The sequence below is a fragment of the Ziziphus jujuba genome, chromosome 2, assembly GCF_031755915.1.
Source record: "Ziziphus jujuba cultivar Dongzao chromosome 2, ASM3175591v1".
Taxonomy (NCBI): Eukaryota; Viridiplantae; Streptophyta; class Magnoliopsida; order Rosales; family Rhamnaceae; genus Ziziphus; species Ziziphus jujuba.
The window spans coordinates 8,743,269-8,762,234 of record NC_083380.1 but is presented as its reverse complement, the minus strand read 5'-3'; the positions used below and the strand labels follow the sequence as shown (position 1 = coordinate 8,762,234).

General features: G+C 32.7%; 2 protein-coding genes and 1 long non-coding RNA gene across 5 annotated transcripts; 2 read left to right on the top strand and 1 right to left on the bottom strand.

Moving 5' to 3' along the window:
* Positions 1 to 244: 244 nt before the first annotated feature.
* Positions 245 to 864, top strand: LOC112491578 (uncharacterized). Its single transcript, XR_003055874.3, has 2 exons — positions 245 to 488; positions 682 to 864. It is a non-coding gene; the product is annotated as an uncharacterized LOC112491578 (long non-coding RNA).
* A 1,889-nt stretch (positions 865 to 2,753) lies between these two features.
* On the bottom strand, positions 2,754 to 4,482 carry LOC107417685 (bidirectional sugar transporter SWEET14-like). Its single transcript, XM_060814937.1, has 5 exons — positions 4,306 to 4,482; positions 3,802 to 3,960; positions 3,408 to 3,527; positions 3,149 to 3,244; positions 2,754 to 2,909 (listed from the first exon to the last, which is right to left on the bottom strand). The coding sequence occupies exons 1-5, from the start codon at positions 4,480 to 4,482 to the stop codon at positions 2,754 to 2,756; spliced, it is 708 nt and encodes a 235-aa protein (XP_060670920.1).
* A 4,332-nt stretch (positions 4,483 to 8,814) lies between these two features.
* LOC107404538 (ribonuclease J) lies at positions 8,815 to 16,303 on the top strand. Of its 3 annotated transcripts, XM_060814559.1 has the most exons (17): positions 8,815 to 9,200; positions 9,887 to 10,115; positions 10,528 to 10,651; positions 10,891 to 10,947; positions 11,239 to 11,430; positions 11,524 to 11,601; positions 12,019 to 12,201; positions 12,343 to 12,423; positions 12,764 to 12,829; positions 12,943 to 13,035; positions 13,203 to 13,328; positions 13,840 to 13,953; positions 14,186 to 14,284; positions 14,359 to 14,456; positions 14,537 to 14,985; positions 15,286 to 15,740; positions 15,866 to 16,303. In XM_060814559.1, the coding sequence occupies exons 1-17, from the start codon at positions 9,092 to 9,094 to the stop codon at positions 15,959 to 15,961; spliced, it is 2,649 nt and encodes an 882-aa protein (XP_060670542.1). In that variant the 5' UTR covers positions 8,815 to 9,091; the 3' UTR covers positions 15,962 to 16,303. The 3 variants fall into 3 exon arrangements, with proteins under 3 accessions (XP_060670542.1, XP_060670543.1, XP_060670544.1); XM_060814560.1 differs by lacking the exon at positions 8,815 to 9,200 and having other exon boundaries at positions 9,974 to 10,115; positions 10,528 to 10,637; XM_060814561.1 differs by lacking the exon at positions 8,815 to 9,200 and having other exon boundaries at positions 9,980 to 10,120; positions 10,528 to 10,637.
* Positions 16,304 to 18,966: the final 2,663 nt, after the last annotated feature.

Sequence of the window (18,966 nt, the reverse complement as noted above, 5' to 3'; positions counted from 1 at the left end):
TTCTTTTTCTTTTTTTTTTCTTTTTTGTGGTTTTGATAAAGAAATTATCTTTTCTAAATATACAATAAAACACAAAAATAAAATAAAACTACTAGCATGCCTTGAACTCCTTATCTATAATTTTTGTTTTCTTTTACTATAACATATAAAAGAAATAATAATAAAAGTTAATCTTGAATTTTATATCCAAAAGTATTTATATTTAAAAAAAAAAAAAGTTTATTTACGCGTGTGGATAACAAAATGGTGCACGTGCGAGTGCTTGTTGTGAGGCCAAAAATTGCATCTTCTTCTTCCACAAAAAATGATAAGAAAGAAAGATATCTGTGAACACAAAAACATCTACTTGTAAGAGCAAGCTTTTTTGTGTGTCGCCCAAAATGTCCGCTTTCTGTGCCGTTTCGCTGTTTCCGTACAGCCTTTTATGGCGACCCAAGCTTACGAGGCGTTCCGTTTCGTGCTCTGTCGACTCTCTCTTGCTGATATAGGTACGTGATTATTGAGTTTCCCACTTTACCCTTGTATATGCTATTTTTTCTTTTATTTTTTATTTTTTATTTTTTTGTTTATTCAGTGCGTTTTGGCATTCATTTTTTATGCTGAGAAATGCAAATAAAAGAGAAAAGAAAAATTGATCGGAAAAACAATACTGGTTTTTTTTTATATTTTTCTTTTATTTAGGAAAAACAATTGGATGAAAATATTGGTGAGCTTAATTTTGACTAGCCAGAGTGATTGTGAGAGGCTTTGTTTGGTGGAGTTGTATATGATTTTGCACAACTTTGTGGGTGGTATAATTATGATAAAGATAGTTTGTATTTGTTTAGTTTCATTTTCTTAATTAGCAAAAAGAACATTGCTAGTGCCGTATGGAATATTATTTTTTTTCTCCTCCAAAGTGGATTTTCAGAATTAAGGCTTGATTTGGATAGCTAAAAATTATGAAAGAATGAGCAAAACCTATGTATATTGAAGCAAGATGTATATATATATATATATATTGTCAATCTGACAGCAAAGAGTTATTTCAAAATTGATTAAAATTAGAAAAATTGGAATTTGAAAATTTGGTAAATAATCTTAATTTGTTGTAATTCTATGCAATGACCAAACCAACATGATCGATTTATTATTCTTTTTATAAAAAATATGTACATATTATTACTACTTATATTTATTAATACAATAATTAATATAATAAGAATTAACTTAATATGTATACTACCTTCTTGTTCTCATCCTATCTATATTAACATAAATAATATAAAAATATGTATTATATATACGTTATATAAATAATTTTTTATTTACAATATTGATTGTGCTAGAAGCAAAGTTGAAAAGCTAGATCAAAATCCAATTTTTGGAAAGGGTGACAGTTGGAATATCTAGCTTTAAAAGTTAATCAAACATTTTGATTTAGAAACAATTATTTCAAGGGGTCTAAAAGCAACTCCACATGTAACCTTAACTTCAGCATGAGGCTTCAAGTGGTTTTATATTAATATATATATATATATATAATTCAAAGTGGGATTTTAGATTTAGGTTCAGGTTTAGTTTTGCTATTAACAAGAACAAAGAGTGTGAACTACTGGAATAATGAAGGGGGCACTGACTTCGGTTGAAATTTGTTGCATAAATGAGTTTCTCGTATACTTTGTACAAGCCTAACCCGTCTCTTCATATGGGTCATGATAGCCCGATGTTTTCAGGACTATTTCGAAGTCTGGGATTCCACATTTTCGGTATTTCTATCACACCGGTTCAGAACTATATTATTAGTCATTTTCAGAATCTTTTACGGGGAATCCTAAACGTTATCAATAATTTAGTGTTGATATTTTTTGACACATCTAAACAGTCAAACCCATATAGTTAGTCATCAATTTGAAACAAAACTAGCTAGTTCATTGAATATAGACAGTGAAGCCATTGATTGATTCATAAAATAGCTTAGTGGTTACGAAATATTTTGTTTTAATCATATATGCCATTGAATAGTTCCCAATTTTATGTCTATATACGAAGAAGGACGAAATTTTTTTTAACTAAAATGAAAGGTAATTTCACCACAAGACGAGGAAGCAAGTTGTGACAAAAATGAAAAAGTCTGAAAGTCTAAAGGTTTTATTTCTAGAAACAGGATAAATATGTTTTAAAAATATATTTAATAAAAAATTAAAAAAAAGACTAGCCTGGCCTTTATATTCTCATTAATTTTCATTCTTGTGCAGTCTAATATTAATTTTATTACCCAAAAAAAAAAAATCTAATACTAATTTCGCTTTCCTTTTATGTATATTTCTCGATACAACTATAGAAGTACATATAAGAAATATGATTAACTAAGCGCCTCAGCATTATTAATCTTGTTTATATTCTTTTTAAATGCGTGTATATATATATATATATACATAGAGACTTTATAATAAAGCTCAATGGCTTTGGGAATTGGAATCGAAGCTTCTTGTTGAAATTAAATAGGGATACATAAAGAAGATTCAATTTGACTAAGAGACGGCACATATATATATATATATATATGACAAAGATTACAAACGGTTGACAAATTAAGGCCACATACAAAGTCCAAACTATAAACATCATATTAATAATTAGGTCTTCCACGGCTCTACCCTTCCAACCTTTTTTATTTATGTACAAAACAATATGTTACAATGAAATACATGTCACTGCCATGTATAACTAGCTTCAATCTTTACCTTATAGACAATCATCTTCAATAATATCTATGCATTTGCAACACTATCATTTGATTGCAAAACTCCCTGGTTCAGTCCTGGATTAACCGTTGGCTGATTCTGTGAAATTTCCTTCCAATTACTGTAGGCTATATAAAGCCCCATCTGAAAATTTCCGAGAATAAATCCCACTACGTTTGGAAGCTGTTGATCCAGAGAATAAAAAGGGAAACAAAAGGAAAACTAAGTCATAAAACTTTTAAGACAATTAAAAACATTATGAATATATATAGATATAAAAGTAGAGGGAGTATTGTATATATATATATATATATATTTATATATGCAGGATTAATTGTGTATATACCGCTAATTTGTAATATATATATATTTGCAACACTATCATTTGATTGCAAAACTCCCTGGTTCAGTCCTGGATTAACCGTTGGCTGATTCTGTGAAATTTCCTTCCAATTACTGTAGGCTATATAAAGCCCCATCTGAAAATTTCCGAGAATAAATCCCACTACGTTTGGAAGCTGTTGATCCAGAGAATAAAAAGGGAAACAAAAGGAAAACTAAGTCATAAAACTTTTAAGACAATTAAAAACATTATGAATATATATAGATATAAAAGTAGAGGGAGTATTGTATATATATATATATATATATTTATATATGCAGGATTAATTGTGTATATACCGCTAATTTGTAATCCTCAAGCAAAAGGCCATAGAAGAACCATATAACAGCTCCAAGTGTCTGGAAAAGCGATAAAGAAAAAGGCATGAACTCGACACTTTTGGTCCGTATGACTTTTCTCTGCAAAATATTATCAAAGTTGTTAGAAATCTTAGGATAAAGGAGAAGATATGCTTAAGATAAATATATGTAAATATGTACACAGTCTTATTATGCTAAGAATGTTATCAGATTGCTGACTTAGCAGTACTATACTGTAAAGACACCTATAGATCAACTTTCATATTTAATTTGATTTGTTATATATATAATTATATATTGGTTAATGACTTCTTATTTATGTGTGTGTGTATATAGATATATATATATATATAACTGGGTTTTACTTGCTCACCATTGTGCAAAGTGGTGCAGCAAATACAATAAGCTTAACAGTTAGACAAATCCATCCCACAATCTGGATACGCTTCTGGCCTTTTGCTAGGAATAGAGTCAATATGACCATCAAACCGTAACCAAAAGCAATCAACAAGACTTGAAGTATTGTCTGCATCTGCAATTTCCAAAACCATATTTGATTAATTTATTCGATTAGAATATATATATATATATATATATATGTATAGTGATCATATTATGGTTGATGTGATTATCACATGTAATAAATCCTTTATCATATATAATTTAGTATTACATATCACATGAATTACATGTAATTAAGGGTGCACACCCACCATGTATAATGTAACCATGTAAATCGGCCCATTATAGCAAGACTACCTACACACACACACACACACACACACATATATATATATATATATAGTAAATTTCAAAAATATAAAAATGGCTAAACAAGTTTACTGGTTAATAAATGAAGAGATGATAAATAAAGTACCGTAGACTTCTTGGGAGCATAAAATAGGAAAAGAGCAATGTAGAGTGTCTCTATTACAAATCCGACTGAGTTGATACTGATGAGAGGAGAGCGTCCTTGTTGCAGGATTGCACAGTATATCCCCAACTTTGAGCTGAATAGTTCAACAACATGAGGCAGTGAATGAAATCCTTCCATAGATTTTTTCTTGCACACAGTGCCAATTGTTGGGCTGCAAATTAACAACAAAAATTGGATGGTGATCAATATTGCACTCTTCATGATCAGACGATCAAGTTTAATAGAGTTAAATGAAAGAGCAAAAACTAAAAGTTTACACTGGAGCAAGGTAGACCGTGAAAGTGATGATATTGCCTGCAATAAAAGAGAAAAAAAAAATCAGAAAGAAAGAAAGAAATTAGTTCTCATGCGTTTATAAAAATACAAATATACATATATATGTATATATACTCAGAAAAAGAAAAAAAAAGACGTTTAATGGACGATGGCCTACAATAAAATCGTAAAGAAAAACCTAGAAAAAAAGGAAGAAAAAGAAGGTTTTCATGCATTAATTTGTATATATATATATATTATATATATATCTATAAAAGAAGAGTTTCATTAACGATATTGACTACAAGAAAGAGAAAAGAAAATAAGTAGCCCTAAAATGAAAGAGAAAAAGGAATCCCAAACAAAAAAGAAGAAAACCAGAAAGAAGAAAGAGGGAAGAACAGCCATCTTGTTCAATCACAAATCAAAATACTAACAACTCTCTCTGTTTTTCTCACATGTATTGTTTATGTTCATAAATAAAAAGGCTAGAAGAAGTAGAAGAAGAAAAAAGTAGTAGTAGTAGTGGAAGCGGTGCATCGACCTAAGAAGCCAATAGCCAAAGCTAAACTACGGTAAAAGACCATTTTTACTTGCTAAATCTGTACTGGAATAAGCTGCAAAGCTGGTCGAGACTTTATAGATAGTTTGCTTGATTATTTTAAATCACAGTATACGTATAATAAATGGAGCGAGAATGATCAAAATATATATATATATATATAAAAGCAGTCACTCGTATAAAAGGTATCGACCTCTTACCATTTTTCCCTCTCTACCCCGCTGAAAATTGGCATGCTGATAAAAGAATTTCTAGAAGAAAAGGACGTAATTATTGGTTCCTTCTTTATCTTTGGATTCCAAAATGCTTCTGCTGGAGTAAGATCTGATTACCATGCTCTCTTCGTTTGCTTGGATCAAAGATAATCTCAGTCTCTTATATCAATAATCCTAGACTTATCAAGTTACCTATCAAATTTATTTATCAAAGAATTAGAACAGATGATATAATAATATTTAATTAAATTATTATTTGATTTATTTATTTATTTAAATTTTTTTAAAAATTTAAATTATGTAAATATTGTCAACTAATAATATTTTAAAATATATTATTTGATAAATATTTTAACACATATATCAGAAGTTTTTGAATATCAAATTTTGTTAAAAAATTTGAGAATTGGTCGCTAGCAATTAGTAATTAATCCTACCCATGCCTTTTTTATTTTATTGTTATTTTTATTAAAGTTGGGAGTTAAAATTGTAACTTACATGGCTGGAGTGGAGGCTTAATTCAAGGGACTCATAATTTCCAAATAATTGCAACAAGTTTTCTATAAAATTTTCAACCCATAAATCAATAGTAAATATGTACTCCACAGTTCTTATCACTATTTCTTGCCCTCAATTGAATCACGCCCAAGTCTCAACACCATAAAAAGCTTGTTCAAATTTACGAAAATAAGAGGAATTACAGGGAAATGGCTACCTGACTTTCAAAGGTCCAAAGAGTTGAGTGTATAGAATTTAAAATAAAAATAGGCAAGCAGACAGATGAAATTAACAGCAAAATTTGAGAATTATTTTTAAATAACGTGTCATTGATCTATTGGTTACATAGACATGGGACACAAAAATGGGACAAAAGATCCCATTCCCATGAAAAATACCGGGTTCACCGGTATAATCCTAGGTTATGCCACGTGTCAAGGAGTAGTGGGCAAAAATTTCGGCAAAAAGTAAAAACTTTTTGTTCTAAAAAAAATTTAAAAAAATCCTATATTTGTTATTACTGATAATAATTAATATTCTATATAATTACCATTTAATTTATATATTTTATTAATGACATTTAATAATGATGACAAATTTTATGAAAAAAAATGCCTAGTATAATTGATTTTTTAGCAAACGACAAGGGATTTTATTGTCCTTGTTGTTCTTATTTAATTTTATGGATTTAGATTTACAAGCAAATCCAAATGAACTAACAATGTGAGCTATAAATGGATAAAATTAGGATTCGTTTGTGATTTCTTTTGGTAGAGCTAAAATCAATTCTCTTAGAATTTGGGGGCATTATTATGTTTGGTAAAATAATATTTTTTGATTATTTTTATAATTTTTGGTGATTACATGGTTACTTTTAAAATCAATAGACTAGTGATTTTAAAAATCTAATTATTTTATAATCAGTATGAATAAATTTGATTTTCTAAAATCCTTAATTAATCAATATAACACCCCATTATATTTATTTTTTATTTTATCAAACAATGAAACTTAAATCGAAACTCTCTTATAATTACAAATTTAAATAAAAGTTTTAATATAATTATTGATAATTTATTATATATTCTTACAATATCTTTTAATTCAATTTTAGAATAAAAAGTATCATAGCATAACTATATATAAATTATTTCTTTTTAAAAATAATTTATATATCATGTCCATTTTGATAATTGTAATTTTTACAGCAATTCAATTTTATAAGTTACCAAACAATTTTTGACAACTTTTTATATCTTACAATATTTTTATTATTATAAACAATAAAATGCTTAATTGATTATTTGTTCAGCACAACTACACTTGATTATTTTTCCAACATAACTCTAATTGATTGTTTTAAAATCTAAGTAATACTACTAAGCTAAGACTTGGATGGTTGAATGCCGCAACCCCAATTTATTAAACTCTTTCACTTCACCTTTTTTCTTTTTTTCTTTTTTATAATAAAATTTTGCTACGATTTTGAAACCCATATTATGGTGGAGTTAGCGCCTAAGTACGTATAATTCAAATGTAAAATTTGTCATTTCTATGTATGCTTGCCAAATACACGGTATACGGATCTTATACTAATGTGACAATTTTCCTACTATATATGCCCCATGATAAAAATCTCATTCTCTTCCATCATTCCAAGATAAAATAGTTCTATCTGGGCTTTGTGTTGGTCGAAAAAGTGAGAGAACAACCGAGAGAAAAATGGTAAAAACGACATCTTCTACTAATGACCTCCCTTTTCTTCTCCAACTACTTTGAGATTTTATCTTTTTTTTTTAATTGGGTAATTTGGCTTTGAACAATTTAAAAGGCAAAAATTTGGTTCTATTTTATTTTGGGATTTCATTCGGATTTGGGATTTGTCAATGCAAATAAATTATCCAATTCAATTCCATCATTTAAAATTTTTAATTCCAATGGAAATTTTTTGATGTAGTGAGTAATAGCTTTGATTGTTCGTTGTTTAAAAATTTTTTGTTTAGGTAGTTCATGCCATACATAGGGACCATATATAATGTTATCTAATATTTCAAATTTTCTATATTTTAGCAGTAGTATATTATTTCATGAAGCTAAAGTCTAAAATATGGAGTAAAAGGTGTTTTCACAACTCTACCACCTAGTCAATTATGTTTCAGAACTTTGTTTTAAATTGTTTGAATTTTTAGTGGTAGAAAAACAGAAACTGGAAAGTGAATTTTGTTCAACTGTGGTCCCAATTATAGGGAAACAAAGAGTATTGAGCTTTTTTATCTTCATTTTTGAATGATTACCTTGTCAATTATGTTCCAAAACTTTGTTTTAAATTGTTTGAATTTTCAGTGGTTGAAAAATAGAAACTGGAAAGTCAATTTCTAGTCGATTGGTGAGAATAAATGAACAAAACCCAGCCGTGGTGTCCATTGTAGGGAAACATAGAGAACTGAGCTTTGGATCTTCATTTTTGAATGATTATAGCAAATAATTACTTGAACTAATTATTTGTATATGTCAATTCAAAAGGTATATTATATAACTACATTTATTTTTTTACTTCAATATTTTATATTGAAGGTATCTTCGTCATTATAAAAATAAAATAAAATAAAATTTGTTGATAAACGAAATATAAAGTTTGACCAAGAAAAGTGAACATGCGAAAGAAAATTGAAATTACAAGTGGAATATGTACAAGTTTTAACAAAGGAAAGGCATATATGAGAAAATAAAAAATGAAACTAAACAGGTTTTGCAGGTTGGACATGGATATTGCAAAAATAATAATAATAATAATAATAATAATAATAATAATGATTCTCTACACGTGTGGGTAATGAAATGTTTTAAAAATTAAGGGTACACGTGCGAGTACTAGCGAGGTCAAAAGTTGTGTCTTCTTCCACCAAAAATGATAAGAAAGATATTTGTGAACACTCACAATAATCCTTTTGATGCTTTTTGCTCTCTCACTCTATTTCCCGCTTCAACCCCCTGTAAACGCCCAAGGCCCCAACAGAGAGATTTTCTAGGGTTTCATTTCAGCTTCGTTCAATCTCTGAACCTCCCAAAATACGTGTAGTTAGGCTTTTTTCTTTTAATTTTTTTTTTCTTTTTTGGGGAGGTTTCTCTCTCTTTTTCATAGTATTTTTATATTCAGCTCCTTGTAAGAGCAAGCTTTTTTTGTGTGTCGCCTAAAATGGCCGCTTTCTGTACCGTTTCACCGTCCCCGTACGGCCTTTTATGGCGACCGAAGCTTACAAGGCGTTCCGTTTCGTGCTCTGTTGACTCTCCTCCTACCGTTATAGGTATGTGATTATTCTGTTTACCACTTTTACCATTGTATATGCATTTTATTTTATTTTTTGTTTTTTGCTTTATTTAGTGCGTTTTGATATTCTGTTTTGATGCTGGAAAATGGAAAGAAAAGAGGGAAAAAAAAATGGTGCTTTTTTGTTTTCTTTTATTTGAATGAAAAGGTTGGTGAGCATAATTTTGACTAGCCAGATTGGTTGTGTTGGGCTTTGATGGGTGGAGGCGTAGATGATTGTGCACAACTTTGGGGAAATAAATTCTAATAACGATAGTTTGTTTTTTTGTTTAATTACCTTTTCTTAGTAAAAATATGGAGCTAGTGCCATATGGAATTTAGAAGTGTACTCAGAGTTTTGCTCACTGAGCTCCTAAACTGTTATGGGCTTGGTATCTTTAAGATAGGGTGTCTGTTATATTAATCTCTAAACTAAATAAGGGTTTTGTTTAGTGGAAATCCTACTTATCCTGGGTGCCAACATGTTCTGTTTTCTTTATCACTGTTTTCTGAGTAATCAAATGCACAAATATGTTTAAATTATAGCTCTCATTTGTTTGGGTTCTTGGTCTTACTGCTATATTGTATTGTTTTTGTTTTTCACTTATTGATATGGTGTCGGTGAAGATAAGAAAAGTCTTTGGACGATGTTGATGAATGTTTCTGTTGTTTTGCATTGTTTAGGTACGCCTAAATCTAAAGTGCCACGCAAAAGACGAGGAAAAGCGGAAGGGGCTCGGAAAAGTATGGAAGATTCTGTCAAACGCAAGATGGAGCAATTTTATGAAGGTGCTGATGGCCCACCACTTCGTGTTCTACCAATTGGTGGACTTGGTGAAATCGGGATGAATTGCATGCTGGTTGGGAATTACGATCGCTATATTCTGATTGATGCTGGTGTAATGTTTCCAGAGTAAGGTTTTCTTTTAAACACTTGAACAATCGTATATTGGTAATCACTGTTTGTATTATTCTAGGGTAGGAAATATTTTTCTTATAGGGGTCTCTTCCCTCAAACACAATTCTGTTAAATATTTAGTAGCATAGTAAAGAATTTATTGTTTTTCCAAGAGTGAGTAATTTGCTCCATACCAGTGGAATTCTTATCTGAAAAAGTTGGAAAGATATTGCTTTTATATTCATTGGTCTTTTTTGGGATGTAGGAAAGTGGGCTAAATTTGAAATAGTTCAGTCCAATCCCCATTTATTGTCCTGCATCCCGAAAGACCTTTTATATTTCCATACCCAAAATTTCCTGTTGAAAGGATTCTTTTCTAAGCTTCGTCTTTTTACATTGACCTTGGAGAATGTGATGTGTATTTCAGCTACGATGAGCTTGGAGTTCAAAAAATTATACCTGATACCACATTTATAAGAAGATGGAGGCACAAAATTGAAGCAGTTGTTATTACGCATGGTCACGAGGATCACATTGGTGCGTTGCCTTGGGTAAAGTTTCCTTCTGCTTCCTGCAAGCGACCCATTTAATTTGATATTGAGCCATTAAGTTGATTATGTTCTTGATATTGAAACCAGCGGGAAAAAAAGTTTGTGATTTTCTGTAAATGTCAAATATCTGACACTAAAATTTTTTCATTTTATATTTTAAGTTGAGTTAACATTTAGTAAGGGAAGTTTAATTCTTTTTACATAATTTGTTTTTGTTGATAACCCTTGTTCCTTTACAGGTGATTCCAGCTTTGGATTCCGATACACCAATATTTGCATCATCGTTTACCATGGAGGTACTTGATGAGTAACTTGTAGTTTATGTGATACTTTTAGGAACTTCCTATGTACAGTACTAGAAAGTAGTAAAGTTACTTCTTCCTTTATGTTGACCTCTTTAATAGCACAAATACTTAGTGGCACTTTACACTATCTTCTTTAACATCCATCTTGGTTCTGCAACTTATACTATTGATCTATTTGAGTATTTGCGTGATCAAAAATCTTTTGCTGTTCGTTTTTTGACTCTATATAGATTATGTTTATTTTCTTCATGGTTCAGAATTTGATATTCTTCTTTTGCACAGCTTATCAAAAAACGTCTGAAAGAGAATGGCATTTTTGTTCCATCTAGACTTAAGGTGTTTAGAATGAGGAAGAAATTCACTGCTGGGCCATTTGAAATAGAGCCTTTAAGAGTGACCCATTCTATTCCTGATTGCTGTGGATTAGTTCTTCGCTGTGCTGATGGTACCATTCTTCATACTGGGGACTGGAAGGTAACTATTTGTTACATGCACATTTTCATCTCCTATTGCTTCAGCTCTTCATTGTTTTTGGGGCTAAGTCCTCGTCAACTTATATCCCAACAGATTGATGAATCACCACTGGATGGTAAATCATTTGATCGTGACGCTTTGGAGGAACTCTCTAAAGAAGGAGTAACACTGGTAAGGCTCTGGGTTTAATAATCACATAGTTGTTTCTTCTCATTCCTATAAGGTGAAAGTGTTGGAATTGTACCCTTGGCTGATGCATATATTTGATGTAGAAAAGAAGTGATTTGTCCATTTACCTAACTATTCTGAAAATTTGGTTCTCATCAGAATATATCTTGATCTTGTTTGTGGAAGCTGGTAACAATTATACTTGTCTCACTTTAAAGGATTGTTATTTGTCCATGCTACAAATTCATCATTTAAGATAAGAACAAATGCATAGAAGTAGAGTATGCATGTGTATATTGTGTCCAGCAAGATCTTATAATTGTTGTAGCAAGAGGTGCAATTAGGAGTTACATTTATCAGTCATCCTTTTGTTTGTGGAGAAATTGTAAAGACTATAAATTAATGCACATTATTTTTCAGATGATGAGTGACTCCACAAATGTACTTTCACCTGGAAGAACAACAAGCGAATCTTCTGTGGCAGACGCATTGTTGAGGCATATTTCTGCTGCTAAAGGGAGGGTTATTACCACTCAATTTGCATCAAATATACATCGCCTTGGAAGTGTGAAAGCTGCTGCTGATTTAACTGGTCGGAAGCTGGTAAGTTCCTTCTAATTACCATGTAATGCATGCAATTTTCATTTTTCTGTTTAATGTAATCTGCACCTAGCAGTATTAAAAATAAAAAAATAAAAAATAAATAAAAAGGAAAGTGTTTTACTGTTCTGATTTTTGTATTAGGTATTTGTTGGCATGTCCTTGAGGACGTATCTTGATGCAGCTTGGAAGGATGGAAAGGCACCAATTGATCCCTCAACTCTGGTAATTCTTCTTCTTCTTCTTCTTCTTCTTCTTCTTTTTTTTTTTTTATATGAATTTTTTCCTCATTTTATTATTATTATTATTATTATTATTCTTGTTGTTGTTGTTGTTGTTGTTGTTATTTTAATTTTTGTCTTTGAGATCTTGGATTAGTTTGAACATACTGTGATGGTAGAAGGAATGACAACTAAGAGTAGACTTTCATTTGGAAGGATTGCTTCCAGTCGTATTATTGTGAATACAAAATTTTTTTGTTAAGCTCTTAGTGCATCTCTTGAATTATAAAATGTGCTATGGCATCTGTTCACATTATAGTTTGCTAATTTACACTTTGAAATAGGTGAAAGTGGAAGATATTGATGCCTATGCTCCAAAGGATTTGCTAATTGTAACAACTGGTTCTCAAGTAAGTTTATTTAGATGCCCTCCAGTATGATAGTATGAGCCTTGTTCCATTGAATGCAGTTACTTTACTAGACCAGTTTTGCTAGCATTTGACTGTGCATGCTGTTGTGTCAGGCAGAACCACGTGCTGCTTTGAATCTTGCATCATATGGAAGTAGTCATTCCCTTAAACTGAGCAAAGAAGATATAATTTTGTATTCAGCTAAGGTAATTAAAAATAGATCCCATGTTAATTGGTTCTTACCTAATTGTTCAGCTAAGGTCAATGACAAACTAAGGATTATATTGACCCATTTTCTGAATTTTTGATAGGATGGGATGTCCAATGACAAAACTGAGGATTGTATGACCTATTCTTTTTATGATAATTTCAGGTTATCCCCGGTAATGAATCTCGGGTAATGAAAATGTTAAATCGTTTATCAGAGATTGGATCAACAATAGTAATGGGGAAGAATGAGGGGCTGCACACATCGGGTCATGGGTATCGTGGAGAACTGGTATGTTCCTTTGCATGTAAAGAGTTTTATAAATTCTGTGATTTGATGTATTACCATATTCAAAGGTATTACTAAACCTCATATTTGAAGTAGGAAATAATCACATGATGTGTGAGGAACCTGGGATGTTACCTTGCTTTTGAAAGAAATTAGACTTGATTACATTCAACTGATCTTCACCTGTTTTTCGCTTTTAGGTTTTTATTTGAATTTTTTGTACTGGGTGCTACAAATATACTAAGACAGCTGGTGCACTACATTTATGCAATTGTATATTTTCATTTGACCTTATTAATTAGGTATTTAATAATGACTTAGAGGTAAAGAAGGTATTGTCATCATGTTCTCACAACCTGATGTGTTTCTAAGTGTGCATCTTTTTTTTTCTTCTTCTTTTTTTTTTTTTTTTTTTTTTTTCTGGGGGGGTAATATTTTAAGTGTGCATCTTTCATTTGGTTTTAGCTTATAAACTTTATGTAGAAAATAACATTATATGATATTTATTTTATAGGAGGAAGTACTTCAGCTTGTGAAGCCACAACATTTTCTGCCAATACATGGAGAACTTTTGTTCCTCAAAGAGCATGAGTTACTTGGGAGATCAACTGGGATCAGACACACCGCTGTGAGTTAGTGCTTTCCTTTTTATAGTGTTATTCTAGGATCTGTTCAGAGTGACGAAGCAGATTCGGTTTTCTGATCTGAGAGGAAATTATTTGTCCTTGAATTGCTTCACTTGGATATTTATTTCTATACTTGATCTTTATATTGTTCTCTTTACATGGTCCATACCCTTGCGATTTGTTTTGTGGTTTAGTTGATATACAAACAATAAGATGAAAATTATTATCCATCAGGTTATAAGGAATGGAGAGATGCTTGGGGTTTCTCATTTGAGAAACAGAAGGGTGTTGTCTAATAATGGTTTTACCTTCCTCGGGAAAGAGAATTTGCAGGTTGGTGTCCCTAAAAAGTTAGTCTTTTAGAAGCTGTTGCAAAAAGTCCTGACATATCAACTCTTATATTGCAGTTAAAGTATAGTGATGGAGATAAAGCATTTGGCACATCAAATGAGCTCTGTGTGGATGAGAGACTAAGAATCGCATTAGATGGCATAATTGTGGTCAGGTATGTCGTCTCTTTGATCTTGTTATTAATTAGACAATTTGATATCCATCAAATGACTATTTTTATATGAACTTTTACAGCATGGAAGTTTTACGTCCTGAGACTGTAGAAGGTGTGGTTGAGAATAGCTTAAAAGGAAAAATACGAATAACTACACGATGTTTATGGCTTGACAAAGGAAAGCTTTTAGATGCACTCCATAAAGCTGCCCATGCTGCACTTTCGAGCTGCCCAGTGAATTGTCCTCTAGCTCATATGGAAAGAACAGTGTCTGAGGTGTTGAGGAAGTTGGTAAGGAAGTATAGTGGTAAAAGGCCTGAAGTGATTGCCATTGCTGTGGAGAACCATGCAGCAGTTCTTTCTGATGAGCTAAGTGCAAGACTATCTGGCAAGTCCCATGTTGGTAATGAGGCATCAAGACTGAGAAAAATGATTGATGAACGTCCAAATAAGAATAGGTCAAATAGATTGCAAGCAGATGAAGGCAAAGGCAATATCCATTTGGAGAGCAAGTCACAAGAGTTTGGAGGTCATCTCTTTCAATCTGTCTCTGTGTGCATGTATTTATGCCTTTGATGCATGTATTCCCTCTTTCTGGATAAATACTATAATTTTTTGTTATTTGCCAACAATCTATAGGTAATGTAATTATTTATTCTCTGGGCTGGTGAATGTATCCATATACACACAACTCACTAGTCAAAGGAATCTAAGATGCTGTTGTTGGGGCAGGGGGCAAACTACTTTGACAAGTTCACCTAATAAGTAATCTTGGTACATTTATCACGTAATACTGTTTTCATAATCTCATCATAGTTCATATTTGCAGGTGACGCCATTGAATTTCAGGGACTACTATCTGAGGAGGATACTGCAACTACTAGTTCCAGTTTAGACAAACTATCCTTTGATTCAGAGGAGTCGGATGATTTCTGGAAATCATTCATTGAGTCATCATCACCCATTGACAAAGTAATAAAAGATAAAAATGGTCATGTACCCCAACAAGAAAATATTCCAATGCCTGAGAAAGATGGTGATGAGGGCAGTGAAATTCCAAAACCTCAACCGAAGTCTTCCAAGTCTGTCAAACGTAATAAATGGAAACCTGAAGAGATTAAGAAGCTGATTGAGATGCGTGGTGAACTGGATGGCAGATTTCAAGTTGTGAAGGGGAGAATGGCTCTGTGGGAAGAGATATCCACAAATTTGTTGGCTGAAGGGTTTAATCGGAGCCCGGGACAGTGCAAATCTCTGTGGGCGTCCTTGGTTCAAAAATATGAGGTTTGTTGCCCTCCTCTATTTGGCCTGTGTATCCATGCCTTTCTTCGTCTCTGTATCTTTTGCATTTATTTATTATTTTTTCCTTTTTTGGGATAGTAAGAAGTAATTCTTTTTCTTCTCAACAGGAAAGCAAGAGTGAAGAGAAAAGCCAGAAAAGTTGGCCATATTTTAAGCAGATGGAAAATGCGTTGTCTGATTCTGAGGCAATGGCAGCAAAATGATTGAGATGAGAAATGCAAGTAATTAAATTCTTTAAGAGCCTTCTCTCCAGCAGATCTCTATTGCAATAGAAGATTGGACAGCAGTGAACAAGAAGATGGATGGATGATATATCATATATATCACGGATTCATGGTATTGAAGGACACCATGTCATACAAATGACAAAACCCAGGGAAATGGCTCGATTTTTGTAGCCCCAGAGCCTCCTTGTATAATATAGTTCAATCATATATTTTAGCAAATGGTGGGGGTTAAAAGTTTGTAATGGGGGAAAATTATTTTAACTTTTGTATCTTTATCTATTATATATTCTACGTAATTTAATGTCATAAATTGCTCTCTTTTGTTGGTTGCCGTATTTTCTGCTTGTGTTCCCTGTCTTTTGCGTCTTGTGAGTCGCATTATTATTTTCTCAACTCAAATATTGACCAAAATATTCTAAGACGATTATTAAGTAGTTTTATTTAATTTTTTTATTATTTTTTAAATAGTATTGTGACATTTTATTTCGATCGCTATTGATTCTATTGGTGGTATTTTTCATTATTTATTGGTAGACTCGTTACGAGATAAGTATACCTTCGCTTGTGAAGGCTTTTTTCTTTACCATCACCACAAATGGTGGATTTATTGCTGAGATAAAAGAAAACTAATTAGATGTAGCAACATGCATCTGAAAATTTGGTTCATTGGGCGTGCAATCCTATGACATTGTAGCAATTTCACTCATCTTGGAGCTGAAAAACCAATCTCCATACTCTTTTAACTGTATCTATGGAATTTCCGCTGAATGGAGGCATTTTTGGAAAAATCCCAATGGAGAAAGGATTGAGAGAGGGAGACCCTCTATCTCTAGTCCTCTTCATTCTCATTGTAGAACTCTGTTACAAAATGCTCCATAAATGGGAAAGTGACAAAAAATTAACGGAGTGAAGCTAGGACGTCTAGCACCATCTATCACTTATTTACTTTTCGCAGATGATATTCTTATTTTTCGCAGAGCTAATATTAGAGAAGTTAGGAATATCCAACGGTCTTCAATTGTACTGTAAATGGACAGGTCAAGCCTTCAACAGAGAGAAATCGAGCTACTTCTTCTCTCACAATGTCTCAGAGAAAAATAAAGCTACTATCAAAAGTTGCCTGGGAATTAACGAACTAGATGAAAAGGCTAAGCATCTCAGGCTGCCTCTTGTTATGGAAAGAAACAAATCAGCTGCCTTTGAAGACCTCAGAAGAAGGGTAGAGACAAAGTTCCAAGGATAGAAGGACAAGATTCTATCTCAAACAGGGAGAGCCACTCTTGTCAAGCACGTGACCACCTTTATTCTTATGTACTCAATGTCATCTTTCTTCCTTCCTAAAGGATGGTGCAAAAATATTGAAAAAGTAGCTAGAAATTTCCTTTGAAAAATGAGCTCAAAGACTCAAGAGGATTTAAACCAATGGCCTAAAGGAGGGTGTGTCAACCAAAAAATAAGGGGGGACTTGGCTTTAAAAATCTATGGAGCTTCAACAAAGCGTTGATTGCCAAGCTTGGTTGGTGCCTTGCCACTGAGGAGAACAAGTTGTGGGTTCGGGCTCTAAAGGCTAAGTACTTTCCCCATACTTCTTTCATGAATTGCAAAAAGAAATGGGCGTGCTCTTGGCTATGGTCTGGTGTTTTGAAAGTTAAACCTCTGTTAGCCAAAGAATTATGCTTCAGAGTGGGGAAAGGGGACTCGGTGAACTATTGGGAAGATCCGTATATCCCTAACTATCCTGGCTTTATACTAAAGCCAAAGAACCCGTCTTCTCTTACATTTGGGATGGTAAGCTCATTGAAATTGAGTAATGGAGCTTGGGACGGAAACCGCCTAGATTGTCTTTTCAACCAAGATTTAGCCAAATATATTAAGGAGATGTTCTAGGTCAAAAAATGACCAGAGGGACAAGTTAATTTGGTTAGGAACCAAGTCTAGTTCCTTTAGTGTGAAATCAGCTTATAGATTGGAAGAGAGCGGTGAGGAGAGTGCTAAAAGATGGTGGAAGCACTTGTGGAGAAGCTACATTCATGAGAGGACCAAATTCTTCCTATGGAAACTTACCAACTCAAGACTTCCTTTATTTTCAAACCTTGCTGCCAGAGGGATTATCTTGGATAGTGAGGATTGCACTCATCATTGCCAATGTACCTAAAACGAAGTTCACGTGTTCTTCCAATGTGAGGTGGCAAAGAGAATCTGGTTCACTAACCTATGGGGCATTAGATGGGATGTGTCGGGCTGTAGTGATCTTTTCTCGTGGATGTTCTCCCAGTTTGGCCTGAAGATAAAGAAAATTTATTTGCTTTCAGTGCCATCACCCTTAAACATATATGTTGACTTAGAAATAAAGTGGTCCACGATGAGAAAGACTTAAGGCTTAAACTATTGCCGGAGATTGTAATGGGAAGATTCAGAGTGTGGAATGATGCTCAAATTCGTGAAGGAAAGGACGAAACTCCACAACCGATCTCTAATGACATAGATTCTACCATTTGGATCTGCCCCCCACCAGGTACCATCAAACTAAATTCTAACGTAGCTGTGAGTTATCTAGCCGTGATGGCTCGAAATGATAGAAGAAAGATTCTTCACATCCATGCCCTCAAATCAAATTTAAGATTCTTCACATCCATGCCCTCAAATCAAATTTTTTTTTATTTTCCCTTGAAGTGGCTGAGCTGGAAGCTATATGGAAAGCCATGCAGTTAGCTTACAAGTTCGGATGGTTTAATGTGCAGTTTGAATCAAATGCCCTTGTAGTCATCCAAGCTTTAAACAAGAGAGACGTAAGCTCACTTCATTGGGCTTCTAACATGTTCTTTTAAGAGATTTCCTTGCACATCTCTAAATTTGGTAAACCGCTCTTTGTATGGGCCTTCAGTAGGGCAAATAAATTGTCCCATATTGTGTGTCAGTAGGAGGCGAGCCATGATATATATAGGTTTATAAATTCAAATTGACTTCTATCCTTTTTTTAA

Coding starts and splice junctions, on each gene's coding strand:
- LOC107417685 (XM_060814937.1), bottom strand. CDS start 4,482: ATGGAAGGATTTCATTCACTGCCTCATGTTGTTGAACTATTCAGCTCA. Junction 3,961..4,305: donor ATGCTCCCAAGAAGTCTACG/GTACTTTATTTA, acceptor TGGAAATTGCAG/ATGCAGACAATACTTCAAGT. Junction 3,528..3,801: donor CTGCACCACTTTGCACAATG/GTGAGCAAGTAA, acceptor AATATTTTGCAG/AGAAAAGTCATACGGACCAA.
- LOC107404538 (XM_060814559.1), top strand. CDS start 9,092: ATGGCCGCTTTCTGTACCGTTTCACCGTCCCCGTACGGCCTTTTATGG. Junction 13,036..13,202: donor TAATTTTGTATTCAGCTAAG/GTAATTAAAAAT, acceptor TGATAATTTCAG/GTTATCCCCGGTAATGAATC. Junction 14,457..14,536: donor GATGGCATAATTGTGGTCAG/GTATGTCGTCTC, acceptor GAACTTTTACAG/CATGGAAGTTTTACGTCCTG.